This window comes from Orbicella faveolata, unplaced genomic scaffold (genome assembly GCF_042242905.1).
Source record: "Orbicella faveolata isolate gen_17 unplaced genomic scaffold, um_ofav_v1 contig_3, whole genome shotgun sequence".
NCBI lineage: Eukaryota > Metazoa > Cnidaria > Anthozoa > Scleractinia > Merulinidae > Orbicella > Orbicella faveolata.
The window spans coordinates 10,265,001-10,279,757 of NW_028301558.1; the positions used below are offsets into that span (position 1 = coordinate 10,265,001).

Consider the following 14,757-nt stretch of genomic DNA (forward strand, 5'->3'; position numbering starts at 1 on the left):
TTCTACTGGTTATACAGAGAACGGGTTGTCAAGTAAATTCTTGATACGAGTAACCTGCTCTAATAGCCAGCTTGCTTTACTAATGAAGCAAAGAGAATAGGAGACGTTTTGCCGTTGGTTATATAGCCTACGAGCAGGCTCTTCTCCAGCGGTTTTGCCGCTTGTGTAGAGCAGCTGGACTCTCATAGGCGCTACAGCACCGGCTCTTCTCTTGCGGTTTTGCCGCTCGTGCCGCAGCCCTTAAATGAGAGCCTGCCCGTAGGCTACTGGCTATTCTGTAAAAGCCTATCAAAGCCCTGTTATTTAGTGTCTATTTCCAACACTGGTAGTCGTCTTGCACAACTGATTTGACTGAACGTTTTCACGGATGTTTAGGAGCTACCTAATATGATATAGCTTCTGTGATATTTACTGCAACGCCATACTGAGGCAATTTTGAGATATGGAGTTCAAGTCAATTTTGTTGTTGGACTGACCCAACTTGGAATCCTGGTACAAAGACGTTAGATACTTTAAGATCTCACATATCAAGTGAAATCAATACCGACAGTTAAGTCTCTCTGTGTGACCTTTATTGTCTCAGCAGATTGAAGTAACAGCAACTTTTCAGCTTCTCAACCAAAACAATGCGTAACAGCTTCTATTGACAATCCAAAAAGCTATTGCAGCCGAGCCTGTTGAATATTAGCCAATGTAGTGAGAGAAATAACGAAAGGTCGCTGTATAATGGAAGTGAAGGATCTCAAGTGGTACAGTCCCTTCTTGTTCCTTTTCGGAGCCATTTTAAGCTTTGCTGATCCGATCACCGACATACTCACACTGATAGAAGTCTACCGCACGGATAACAAGATATGGTTTGGTGTGGGGCTCGCTTTTGTTATTTTGCCATGTTTGTTGTTTTCAGTATTGTACTGCGTTGTCAGAATAGATATGGAAGTGGAAAGTGGCGCTTTATGCTGTACAAAAGGCATCTTTTGTGGTTTTCATCCATTTTCAGCTGCTGTGGCAAGAATAGAGGGCTTTATTTTCTGTGTCAAGAAATGGTGGCGTGGAGATGAAATCGACTCGGACAGCATTGAAAAGGCTAACGTCGTGCTCACCCATATTCGTTTGGCTGTGTTGTTTGAGGCTGTTTTTGAATCACTTCCTCAGTTTGTAATTCAGCTATACGTCATAAGTGTTCAAGAGGAACGGGTTACGATTATCCATATTTCTTTACCTGTCTCGTTCCTGGACAGCCACAACCGTGGGTGACATGCTCCTGAACGGACGCGATATAATGACACTTGAACGTTCCAGTGACCCAAGCGTAAAACACAGACTTGTTCTCGTTTTTCTAAAGTTGTTTTACTTGAGTAGTCAGCTGGTTGACTTTAATGTCGGCTACAAGTGGTGGGTTATTGGCGTCTTGTTATTTCTACTCATTCAAAACGCCATATTTTTCTTTATGGGCGGCTGCAAATCCAAAAAGATCTCATTCAGTTTCCCTTCTCGTGTTCTGTTTTTAATAACAAACTTCTTCATGATCCTAATGTATTATTTTAGCGAACAAGCTAAGAATTGGTACTCGTTACCAGTCACAGTCTGCGTGTGTGTATTCAGTGTCGTTTATGTGATAATGATTGTTGCTTTAACTCGCTGGGTACGACAGAAGGCAAATGCTGTAAATCCACAAGTTGAGAAGTATTGAAGTTCATCAGCTTACGTGTTCATGTGATGCTGGAAATCAGTAGTACAAAATGTTAAAATAATATCATTGGAATCGAAATGAACAGTTACTGTACTGGAGATACCTTTCCAAACCGTTCATGTCTGTTCCAGGCTTTAGTCTTTCACATTTAGGCATTCAAAATTTAAGCTCTTTGAGTAGGGCTTCAACTAGAAATGACAAGTATAAAGAAACACATACAACTTATATTTTTCACGACAATTGTGGCGAAGTCTGTATCACGCAGCTTTTCAAGTACAATTAACCTTGATGTGAGGTAAAGTCGAAACAACAGAATAGCGTCATATTGAAGCTATTCTGGGACGAAGAAGAGTACATTATATAGTAGCTAGCACCTAACGTTAAGAGTAAAATAAAAAAAAGGGGAAAAACACCTTTTCTACAGAGCTGTATCACGACAATTACAACATGAGTTGGCGTGGGGTCCGTACAGATATTTCACCATATTTCCTGTTCCAATGACTGTAGATTAAAAGCTCCTTAAAATCAGTGTGACGATTTGTTTAGGAGCAATTACGAGTGCCCTCACCTGATGAGAACTAGTCCTAAGTCACTAAGTCATCATATTACTCTCCAATGTTCTGTATGCGATAGAAAACGGGTGATCTAGTAATTCAAGTACCGAGCTCGTACTCTTTGAAAATAACCGTCGTATACCTATTCATTGTTCTTTGTGCCATTATGATAATTGCTGTGTTTTTCTCTCTACTGAAAGAAAATAGTGCACCCATCAATGTCAAGCCGGGGGGAGGGGAGGGCATATGTGGGGCATTTGACCTTTATAGTCAAATTCCCACTCTAGGGCCCGAAAAATAGGCAAACTCAAATCAAATTAGCCGACCCTAGGCAAATATTATCCCTTTAAGTATGGCAGTTGTTCTGTATATTTTATGAATCATTGTCATAAATTGCCAGGTGTTGTAATTTTTTCTACGTCATCTAGTTTTCGACTGTATACTCTCGAATCGTTTTTGGAGAGACTTTGAAATTTATTTTTACTCTTTATAAAAATAATTTGTACACCTTACCATCAAAAAAGTTATAGTAAGTACACTCTTTTTTTATAAGAACCCTTTTTATAAGAACGTTGAGGCTGAGATCAAAACCAAAATTTTAAGAACATGCTAAGAACATACCCAGGCTGAGAGTCAGCTAAGAACGTCTTTATTTTTGTTAACGAAACCTTCCCTGCACCCACTACACATGAAAGTTTTCTGCGTTTTCGCCGCAAAATTTGGTAACTTTATGTCGCGCTGTGAACTCCTGCGTTCAATGCTTTTTTTGAAGCTAAAATTACCAAGAGTTGGTTGGCGCAACATCTTGTTCGCGGCACCAGAGCAAGCCGCACAAACACACGGAAGCAACTTGATACCCGATCACAGCAAACAATGCATTTTGATAGATTTCCTGGTCTACTATACCATGTAACTTAAGAACATCCTTAGAACATTTTCAGGCTCAAATCGCAAAATAAATAAATAAATAAATAAATAAAAAATAAAAAAATAAGAACGGTCAGCCTCAGCTCCAAAATTAGACGTTCTTATAAAAAAGAGTATATTGTAGTGTATTAATGTCGAAAACTGCCCTTTACTTGGTTATTTACTATTCACAGCTAAAGTAAACTTATGAGATTGCAGATGAGATCAAATAGTACCTAATAGTAGTAGTTTGGAGTTGAAGGTTAAAATTAAATTGAAACAGAAAAATATGTTTGTACAAAGAACAACAAAGAACAACGCCTTAGATAAATAAATTTAAAAAAATTGTTACTAAATTGACATCAATCATTCCCACAATTGAGTTGTAAGTTAGTTTTTGGAAATCTGGTAAATTGCAGAGAATAGTCTTAGGTTGGGAAGGTGACATTACAACATAAAATGAATTTTTTGTAATACGTAGTAGTCAGCAACGCATTGCAATGTATTGTACGTAATTGTAAGTGATAATGGGGCCATTTATACGGGAGAAAATAAGACGTGTCTTCTCTAAGACGCGTCTTTAAAATACGACGCCAACTGTACCGTTTATACGTTCGCGTCCTACATAAGACGCGAACATCACGTATAAATGGTTCGCGTCATATTTTTGATACAGCCTCGTATAAATGCAAAGTAACCATTACCAACAATCTGCAACAATGCAAGATGCGCGTTGGAACAAAAACCTGCGCGCTGTCATTTGAGAAGGAAAAGAGTTTTTCAGAGCTTTATTTTCAATTTTGAGAAGTCTTATTTTCTTATGAAGACCATGCTGTTAAACAAAACTCATAAACTCGGCGCTGCATACAAAGAATACAACAGAAATCCGAGAGGAGTCAGTAGAGAGCGATCGACGGTTTCTTTGCTGGTGTTTTTGAGCTTACGAAGCCATTTTGTTAGCCAGCAAGAGAGCGGCCAGTGACTCGTTGAAAAAAAATGTTGTTGTCGTTACGCATGCGCACGTATAGTTCAAGTCTTATTTAGAACGCGAAAGCACCTATATCGAGGAGGTTCACGTTTTATTTAAGACGCGGACAAAATAAGAGCAGCTGAAACCCTGTTCTAAGATAAGACGCGTCTTATTTAAGTTGCGTCTAAAACAAGGCACGAACGCTTATTTTGGACTATTTATACGATCACTTCGCGTCGTATTTAAGTCGCGCCTTAGATAAGAGTCATAAGACGCGTCTTATTTTCTCCCGTATAAATGGCCCTATAGTAAATGAAAGTAACCTATTAAACTAGCGTCATGTATTTTTATTATGTCGTATAATTAGTATTGATATTAGTAATATTAACTACTTAATAACCGAGAGTGAGGTCGTTACGGGAAAATCTCAAACTGAGGCCTTGCCGTATTGACCCAGCGATAGCTCGGTCAATACGGTAGGCCGAGGTTTGAGGTTTTCCCGTAACGACCGAACAGTCGAGGTTTTTAAGTTGTTTATTATATGGCTCATGAATTAAAGAAAAGAAAATAATTATTCGAGCGGAAGTCGTCAATTTACATCCGGCGATGCGCGCGTTTACCGATTCATTCATCGTCTCAAACCCAGGGCAAAACTATGTAGTCAGTGAACTTCACCACTGTGTTGCGTCTTCCATTAAAAGTACGCATTTCTTTACGGGAAAAATGATTGTCCCAGCCTCAAAAAGGTATTTTAGTATCGTGGTGCCACAACTTGATGGGGGAGTTTTTCCGACTTTTGTGGCGAAATGTCAACGCATATAGAAAAGACAGAAAGTGCTTCAAAATATCTCGAAACAAAAGGTCTTTCGGTGAAAGAAAATACTAATGCTTCAGAATACACTGCTCAGAATAACTCGATCTTCGCATTCGCTTTCGACAACATATCTTCGCCTTCTTCATTCTGGGATTTACAGATGAACTTTTCAAGCCTTCTGAATGTCTAAAACTTCCTGCAGTTATCAGAAACACTGCTACCGACAGAAACCGCCCGATTGCGTACATCTGAAGCTGATTTACACTTGCTTGTGTTAAAGCGAGGGAATCTATTTGATGAGAACTGTGACGACGGAGTTCAATACTTTGGTAATTGTTGTGACTAAGATGATAACTTATAAGTTTCTTCGTGGTGTTCTGCTCAGTATGCATGGCAGATCTGCCGATGGGGTTTTTCCCTAAGCGATTTCGGCAAACTTTGATTGTTTTTCACTAGTGCCCGCCAAGGTTACCGGCTGGTAAGTCAAAAACGACTTCTATATAAATTTTATTAAGGAAAAATCTCTAAACTTTTAGCTAATCGGAATTAAATTTACTTTCTCTTACCGTTTTTGATCGACTTTCATCGTTTCAATGCGCTTGAATTTTCAGAACCAGGCTCTTCCTAATTTGCATAATCCGTAATCGGCCCGTGGGCATTACGGCTACATAATGACCGCTCAGATCTCGCTCTTAGCAAATCAGAGCGCGCGTTATATCGGCCACAAGCCAAAGCCATATAAAAAAATTAAATAATGGTAATAGCATATATTTTAAGTAAATAACAAGTGCTTCGTGCCTAGCATATTGTGGAGGGATGTATTGTAATGTATCGCAAAAGACTAGCAAAGAAACTGTCCGCTTAGCAGGGGCATCAGCGTACAGGAGGTCAATGCTTTAGTCAGTGTTCCAATGAAGAGGACGTGTCTTTCAGCGGCGGTAGTGCGTAGTCAGTATCAGTGGAATTAACCCTTGTAACAACTGTCTTGTGACCGACGCTATACCCGGATTCCTTCTGTGATAAGCCCCCATTATAAGCCCCCTTGGACTCCATTTGGATCTTTTGTCCACCGTACCCCCTGTTGTAATCTTTACGCAGAAAAGCACAAGTGAATAGAGGAATTCTTGGAGCCGCTAAGTTTGTGTCATGTAAACAAATTGTGAAAAGAAGATTTTCGCTCTTATAAGACTCTTACTTCTTACTTTTTTTTGGCAAAATGGCTTGCGAAAATGCAACTGATTATGATTACAGACTAGTCGATAGTGAAACGGGTCTCCAAGCTCTCCAATCTATCAGCTCAAACGCAAAATAGTGGAACGGAATACTCTTATAGCGGTTGATTGTGAGGGCGATTCGTTGAGCAGAAAGGGAGCGCTTACCATCATCACAGTAGCAACTGAACAGAAAGTCTTCATATTTGATGCGCTGAAACTAGGACAAGTCATATTCAGTAATGAACTGGGCGAAATCTTTGAAGACAAATCTCGAAAGAGGCTTATGTTTGATTGTCGACAAGATTCCGATGCGCTCTGGCATCAGTTGAGGTGAAACTGAGCGGAGTCTTGGATCTTCACCTGCTTGAAGTCATCTTTCGCCATGAAAACTCGCCCTCAGGTTCCACGGCCAATATTCCGTAGTTTTCCATCAAGAATATAAAGCGTGTTGGTCGTGGTGGTCTTCGGAACCGTCGCAGTCAGAGAACAGAAAATATATGGCTTTGGTCGCTGCATTGAGTTGTACCTCCAGGACGCAAAGTTGGTCAAAATAAGGGATAAGGGAAAAGAGCTGTTAACGGAAGATGAGGAAGTGTGGAAAAAGAGACCACTGACGGATGAGCTTATCCAATACTGCATTGTGGATACAATGGCGATGTTCAGGTTGTACAACAAGATGAAAGATGTCAACGGAGGAGAGGAGGCTCGTCTTCGAGTTGCATCTGAAAGGTATGTTGATCTGTATCGAGGCAAAACAGAAAGGTCTTTCGATGAGTATGAAACAAATGCGTACCTTCCACTTGACGTCATCCCTGATAAAGGAACTCTGGATTTTCCGGCTGCTGATACTTCTTGTACGCGCGGCCACCGACGATTCCCACGGGAAGAATTCAGTGTAACACAGCTGGGAAAAGGGGAACAGAAATGCATGATGTGTAAGGAGATAAAGCGCCTGGAGGATATACAAAAAAAACAGAGAGGATAATTGGGAACGCGCTGCCCATGAAGAAGAAGAATATGTCTACATTCCTGAAGGCATGTCTGATTATGCATGGTTTCATGACCACGAACCTTGAGAGAATTTACCTTGGAAAGACCCTTATGACTCAGGTGATGGCTGGCATTAAAAGCCTCATACGCTATACATGGCCAGACAGAGAGTCACTGGAATTACCTGCAAGCCGATCCCAAAGGACTGTCATACTTTAATCATTGCAAATATTATTAAGAAGACTATCGTGAGATGAACTTAACGGTATGAATCAGGTGTTTTTACTATTACACACCCAGGTTCACCATCATAAAGTTATCTGTACAGAAAAAATGTTCATAGGTACTTCTTTTACTAGATATGCGGGTGGTTATCAGTAATCGAACTCATATATTAATCCTCTCACTGAGGAAGCAAGCTACAGGGACTTACTTCCTTGTCAAAATTGATTAGCCCACAAAAAGATGCATTGCGGACCTAAGTATTATGCGCATTATCTTTGATAGTGTCTAAAGGTTTAAGTGCTGGGGCTAAAAAGAGTTTGGATCAGTGCTGACTTTAAAATGAGCCCCCATTTCTCAGACAGATTTAGCTTTCAAGCTTTAAAGGGCAATGTAATTAGTTTTTACCTCCTGTTATTAACCATCTACCATAGACCTTATTTGCATTTTACATTATAATTACAATATCCCAAGAGACTTGATTTTCACTCGGTGACTGTGGAGACTACTTTGTGTTTCAATGAGCTTAGAATGTCTTGTGGTGTTGCTTTAAAAGTGTAACTACCTTTCTGCTGTTCAATATGAACTACGATTCCTCATGGAATGACAGTTCTGTTGTCTGTAGTTAGCTAGTACTTTCCTCACCTAGCATTTTTAGACTACATAGAAACAGAGTGATCAATGTTGTAGTAATTCATTCAACCATATACACACCAACAGACACCTGTGGTAGGCAGACACCACTACATACAACAACAAATGTTCAACCACCTATAAGTGGGCACTTCTTTAGAGTGGACAGTTTGTGTTCCCAAGGGTGTCCACGTATGCAAACTTCATTGGGAATTTGAAGTTCAGTAGAGTCCAAACCAAATCAACAAACAACAAATTGATAGTAGTTTATCAATGTAATTTTGTGGTATTACTGATCCATCAAACTGTACAAGAACAAATGAAACGATCGAGTTGGCTTTCTACCGATATTTTTACAAATCCTGAACACTTTGTAAGCATGTTTCTTTTTGTGTTCTTGCATTTCGAATGAGAACATAACTTTTTCGACTCTAAATTTCTTTGGCTTAGCTAATTCAAGTAAACCGCAACTGATAACGCCGGCGGTGTCTACTTAAAATTAAATCAGAACCCTTTTTTGTCGTGAGTAATATTAAGACTTAGTTACTTACTGTCACTTTGTTTGTTCATTGGCGCTACATACAAGTAGCGAGCAGTGGGAGATGGGGCTGGGAAGCTTTACCCACCCCCCCCCCCCCCTCCACTTTTTGCAGTAAAGAGATAGATTAGTAAAACAGAGAAACATGAAAACAAGTAACTACGCAAACATTCTACAGGAATGGATTATTTATGGGAAATCCATGCCAGTCTCTTTATTGGGTAAGGCAAGCACGGATGGGTGCCTTTGATTCTTTTCCTACTGACTAAATTTAAAATCGTACAGTGGCACTTTTCCCACCCGAATAAGTTCTAAGAATTCTACTACAGAAGACAAGAAAGTCAGCCGTTAGTGGTAAACTGATTGTTTATGCCCTGCGGAAGATGTGAAACGACATAAATTTCAAATTTTCCTTCGATGCCATTTTACTTAACTTCCTCGGTGGCAGAACCAATGTTGTCAAGGGAAACACACACACCAGGCAGGGAGAGTTGAAATCGAGACTGGAGAACAATCATATCCTATGAAAGACAGGACTATTACAAGAAGATTTCCATGCTTTGTGTACATTGATTGGATGGCATTTCAGTGCTTTCATGACCTGCAAAGGTTGGCTGCATTCAATTTTGATGTTAATACTTTTTACACTACATTAAGTTGTATTGTTTTGAGTTAAATGCGTTAGGTCCTGGTCTATTTTAAAGCAGGACATGGAAATGAACTTAAACGCTGTCTGATAATAACTGTCTAAAAACATCGCTTTGCAAGCACTAGAAGTTTGTAATTGTTTAACAATACGCTTATTAAAAAACGCACGTTGCTCCTTATGGTAAAACATTTTTCTACTATTGAATAAAAAGTTATTAAGTATTTTCGGAGGTTTTTGATCTTTAAAAGTTGGTCAGTTAATCATGGATTTTAAGGGGGTGCTGCAAGCTGCAAGTCAAACTGAGGAAGCGTCCAACACTGAGTGGCAGGATAAGGTTTATTGCAGACGTCAATCCTCGGTTTTGTAATTATCCTGTAAATCGAAGTCGTTTTTATATGGGAAGAACTCTGATCACTGTGTTATTTGAACAAAGAAAGAAAATTTTCGATTTTGCGGTACAATTTTAAAGGACCATTAAAGAGTCTCTTCCCTCACATGAGGTGTGATATTAAAGTTGATTGCCAGGTACCAAACTGAAAAACTGAAAAGACCAAAAAGTTTCGTTCAATCATCAGATAAAAATAAATATTCGACGCTTTGGAAGCAGGCAAGTGTTTCATAATTCATGACAGACAAGTAGATGGACCAACGGCGGCTTTTATTGTTTCCTGAGAAGTCATACCATGAAGCGAGTTGTTCATGTACACAAGTAATATAAACCCATCACCTGTTAAGAAATCGCTCTAGATCTTATGATCACTTCATTCATATAATGGAACAAGAGACTCAGGCTATAAAAAAACTCACTTAATTCAGGAATCAAGTGACTAATGCCATTTTAAAGCCGTACAAGGACACTTGGTTCTAGTTCTTAACTGGTTTGATTTTCATCTCAGCTCGTTTAGCGGAGTAGCTATGGCCTTTCCATTGATTCCAGTTCACACCTTCCCAGGAAATAGAATGTTTGCCATGATGATAGAGACCATTCAGATTGGAGTCGAGACAAGAATTGAACCACCAGCCTGCCTTGCAACGCGTGGCACAGTTGCCAGAATTCTTGTCATTGTCGCGATCTTTGGTGGAGAACGCTGAACCACGATGATAGGAAAGAGAGTCGCCAGCAGTTCCTACAAAATCACACAAAAAGGTAAAATTACAAAATGTTAATAGACATGGTACACTAAAACTCTAAAACACTGTTTAACTCTCTTAAACTGTATATATTGCTAGCTGGTTAAATAGTGCTGTCACACAATGGTGACTACATGTACCTAAAACCTATTTTCCAAAATGTGTGAAGAACTTTAACTTCCTATTGGAGAAGAAATGCGTCAAAACACATACCAGAGTATGTTCCAAGACTCAGTTTGTATTTGCTATTCTCACTAGCCACACCAAAGAAGTGGTACTCGGCATAAGCTGTTTTTCCAGTCGTGTCTTCAAGATCCACTCGAAGCCTGCTTCGTTGTTTTGTCAGGCGATGAATCTTGTCCAATCCGAGCCAAAATTCACCGTTCAGATATCCGAAGCCTCGTTTGTAGTCATCCCAACCGCGGTAGAAATCAACCGAGCCATCCAGTCTCTTCTGGAACACCGTCCACCCCCCACCGGCTGTTGTTTGGTCACAGAACACATCAAAGGCTCCAGCATTATCAGGGTCGATGGTATAAACACCGCTTATTCGTTTACCAGCCTTGTAGACTTCAGCACAGTTCTTGTAAACTAAAAATGCAAAATAAAGGTTCGTTAATGTCTACTCTTCTGAAAGTACCAGATGAGACAAGGAAGGGAAGCGAAAAACTCACAGAAATCATTAAGTTAAGTTACCTTTTTCATAATTTTTCATTTTACGATAAAGGCTTTTTAGCTGCTTGGATTACTTTATTTTCTTTCAAGCCTCACAGTTTTTACGGGTGGAAAACTTAAAAATAGCGAGGTAAAAGCAAACACTGTGTTTTTTTCACAAGCATTGTTACATACCTCAATAGAGATTCTCTCGCTTACCTTCATCACCCGTTTTGTTTTCTTTTAAGGTTTTGATTTCCTCTCGAATCTCGCCGAGCTCCTCCTTTACTTCAAGAAGCAGTGTTTCGATCTTCTTGTTCGATCCTGCGTAAAAATTGTTGGAAGTGTAGACGTTGTGACATTTGGACTGCTGGGTGTTGGAAATTCCGGAGTTGTTATCATTGTATGTTTCTTTCTGAGAGGTGGCTGTGTTTAATGAGGGGAGAGGAAACAGCAAATACACCAGGCTCAAAACAACACCAGGGCTAGCCATTCTTATCAGATTCACAGTTGAACTCAACTCAGCTCAGTGAAAGCAGTCGAATGCTTCCAATACTGTTGTATGACGTCTTTGTACATTGTTTTTGCGTGGGTTTATGCAGGAGTTTTCTCGCTCTAGTGACGCAATTTGTGGACAGGATATTTGCATGCAGTGCCCCGAAGAAATGATTCCATCTAACAAGAAAAGCTGTGTTCGTCTTCTTTGTTTCCCATAAATCAAGTTGAGTTGAATATCGCGAAGGATAGTTTTTCTCTCTCGATTTTACAAACAAAGGTACGATCTCATGTGAAATTGGTTAGAAACGGCAAATTGTAGGTTGGGCTGCAGAAAAGTTGAAAGAATAAAGAAATCTTCTATGGCTAGGTACAGGTGATGATGTACTATTTATTTCTCGAGATTCAGTGAAATAATTTGAAAACAAATGCATGAAAACTCTAAGGAAAAATTTCTATTGAATCAGTCGTATTGTGAATCGTTGGTAAATTATTTGCAGTGAATGTATCAATCACAAATTTGTATCACTTTATATGTTAGTGGACCTACTCCGATTCGACGATCGCAAAACATGTGAAGGAATTGAAACTTCGTGAAAATGTGTTTACTGCTGTCCTGAAAGGTACTTAGATAACGGGTGTCAAGGTGAGTGGATCCTAAAGTATTCTAAGAATCGGTCCGGATCAATAACAGATTAGCACAGCAGTGCTAAACACATTTTTATCGTTGAGACCACTCTTGATAGAAATAGAGATTGTTGTGAAGGTAGGCCAAACTTGGAATTCGATTTTTAATTCATACGGCACTTTGTTATTAAATTTTCTTTATCTGGTTAAGAACAAAACTTAAACAACTGCGAAATTTGAGGAGAATTAATTCCTACATTGGCTGTCTGAATCAGTGTACGTATTATATGAATTCAGTAACAAAATCAAATGTTGTGGAAATAACCGACTCGAATAATGAATACAAAACATATCCTCGAGTAAGTCAAAATCTTCGGTCTCTTGCAACCCTAGCCCCATTCTATTTCACGTTTGTCTCAAAACAACATTAAACAAACATTTATGATATGCATGGGGTGGAACACCGGAATTGAAGTTACAGATAGTCAGAACGAAAGAACAAGATTGTTCGAGTGAAACACATCACGGCTTTCATATCTAGTAACTAAACTGTCCACCAATCTGTTCTGAGTCATGAGCATGATACATGAAAAATGAGTAACGAGTGTTTATACATGTAACTTGTGAGTCCAACGAAAAATCATCGAAAAACTTGATTGATGATACGTTATCTGTCTAGCTGGATGTGATGTTATTTTTACTTTGTAAATTGACTTTTCATTTAATTATTCATTACTGACCGCATGTTTGCAGCTCAAAACAATCCATCTCGACGCTAACAGCTCTGATCTACTTTATGCCATGCCACCGTAGTTTTAAAAACAGAAGAGTAAGTTTCAGATCTGTTTCGGCGAAGAACAGTGTTTAGGAATCTTTTCTGTTGGCTTCTAGAACTCGTCGTTGGTAATACTGTTTTTGGTTTTCAAGTGTCTTTTTCCCGTTACATAAACAATTAAAAATTATTAGCAATCTACAGATATTTGCATTTGGCATTATTTTAAATTCAAAATCGATCGTCTGATAGAAGGTATTTACGGTCGAAAAGGACCACGATTCGATACATTTAAACTGACTTTAGTGAGGGTGTGCAGTTTATCATCTGAATTAAAACGATATCGACAAATGGAAATTCAAATGCATTTGTCTTAATATGGACAAGACTGATGGCTGGAGGGAAAAGGGCAGCTGTCAATTTAATTTTGTTTCCTTTTGTATTGTTTTTTGTCTCCATCTATTTAATGGTTTTTCAAATTGAATTAAATTGGTCATTAGTTAAATAAAATTATATTCCGAAAATGCAGAGTTGTTGTACAGTGTAAGTAAATCTTATTTTTTCAGCCGTGTAACCGAAATTTCATTAATCCGCTTGTTCATACCCAATAAACACAATGCAATCAATAATGATATATTTAACAATACGGAGCGCAAGATTGGTTTTATTGTCTATTATAAACCCAAACGGCTCTGTCACTTAGATCATAACATTTATTGAAAAATAGATTTAAAGACGTAGAATTCGAGGCGCTGAGTTTTCTGCAGGGCGAATCAGCATTGTCTTTCGGGATAGAGCTCTGCCAACCAGGGCGACATGCTCAGAATTGAGGCCCCATTAGGGGGGTGGGGGAGGTCCGGTAACAATTTGGGTTTAATGGAAAACACTCATTATAGTTACAGATACCTTGCCGAACTACATGTGTATTCTAGCAGATGGAATATTGAAAAAATACACATGGCTCTATTTGCTAGTGTATGGGGGAGAAGAAGTAGTAGCTGGAAGGTTTTTACTCGATGGATATTGACCTTTGATAAGATGGGCATTTTGAAAGCCTGAAAGCGACAAGGATACCCGTCAGAGGAAGAAAATATCTGGATAGAAAAAGGAAAGCAGCGATAGCTCTCCAAGCAAAAGCACGCCCACGCACATCGAAGTCAATGTTGTAGAAAATGGCGCCAAGATTGGCGCTGGTCGTTCTCATGGTGAAGGACCTTCGACTGCTCTGTTAGCTGTCATGCAAGAAGGATTTGCAACACTCTCCGTAAATATGGCTAATACCGTTACCGAGGCTTTTCAGGAAGTCGCTTAAAGCCGACCTAAAGATTTCCTATGACGAGGAAATTCAAGAGGTAGATATCCCAAATTCAGACCACGAGGGCGAGCAACCCCACAAAGAAGAAGCGGGAGGAGATTAACGGGAAAAGCCAGAAGTGTATAGATCTGGACGTTTCTGTCGGACAGTTGCTCGACAGGTCCAATCCTCCCTCTAATGAGGTTAAAAGTAAAGTGTTTAGCAGCTTAAAACAGGTTCTGCAAAAGGAGGAAACTGATTCGACTGTAGACTCAGAACTGGCAAGCATCATCAATAAATTACAGTGGAACCCAGTTAATAGGACCACCTTCGGGCCTTGAAAAATTGGTCGCATTAACGGGGTGGTCGTATTAAAGGGGTTCTTTAAATAGGAAAATGACGGATTGAGCTTTTTTTGGGCCAGAATAAAGTGGCCGTAATAACTAGGTGGTTATTGACCCCTTATTGACCTCTTTGTCTCGGGGCTAAATGCACAGGTGTCTTGTTATGCATCCTGGTGACCTGATCCTGAAGCAACTTATGGAAATGCTTTTTACGCTCAGGTGGGAAAAACAACTTTTTTATGCTTTTCCCTCATTTAGTT

At 39.4% G+C, this 14,757-nt stretch overlaps 1 protein-coding gene and 2 pseudogenes across 3 annotated transcripts in view; 2 read left to right on the forward strand and 1 right to left on the reverse strand.

Annotated features, from left to right (window-relative positions):
• Window positions 1–533: 533 nt before the first annotated feature.
• LOC149106327 (uncharacterized) lies at window positions 534–2,100 on the forward strand (annotated as a pseudogene).
• A 4,050-nt stretch (window positions 2,101–6,150) lies between these two features.
• Window positions 6,151–7,287, forward strand: LOC110062403 (piRNA biogenesis protein EXD1-like; annotated as a pseudogene).
• Window positions 7,288–9,821: 2,534 nt separating this feature from the next.
• Window positions 9,822–14,757, reverse strand: part of LOC110065872 (microfibril-associated glycoprotein 4-like) — a 31,020-nt gene continuing 26,084 nt past the window's right edge. For 2 of the 3 annotated variants that reach the window (XM_089297652.1, XM_089297655.1), the window contains 2 exons: window positions 10,525–10,902; window positions 9,822–10,307 (listed from right to left, as the gene is read on the reverse strand). In XM_089297652.1, coding sequence (XP_089153778.1) covers window positions 10,045–10,307; window positions 10,525–10,902 — 641 coding nt within the window. In that variant the 3' untranslated portion in view covers window positions 9,822–10,044. Of the gene's footprint in view, window positions 10,308–10,524; window positions 10,903–11,184; window positions 11,505–14,757 lie in introns of those variants that run through there. The other variant, XM_089297650.1, reaches the window with a different exon arrangement.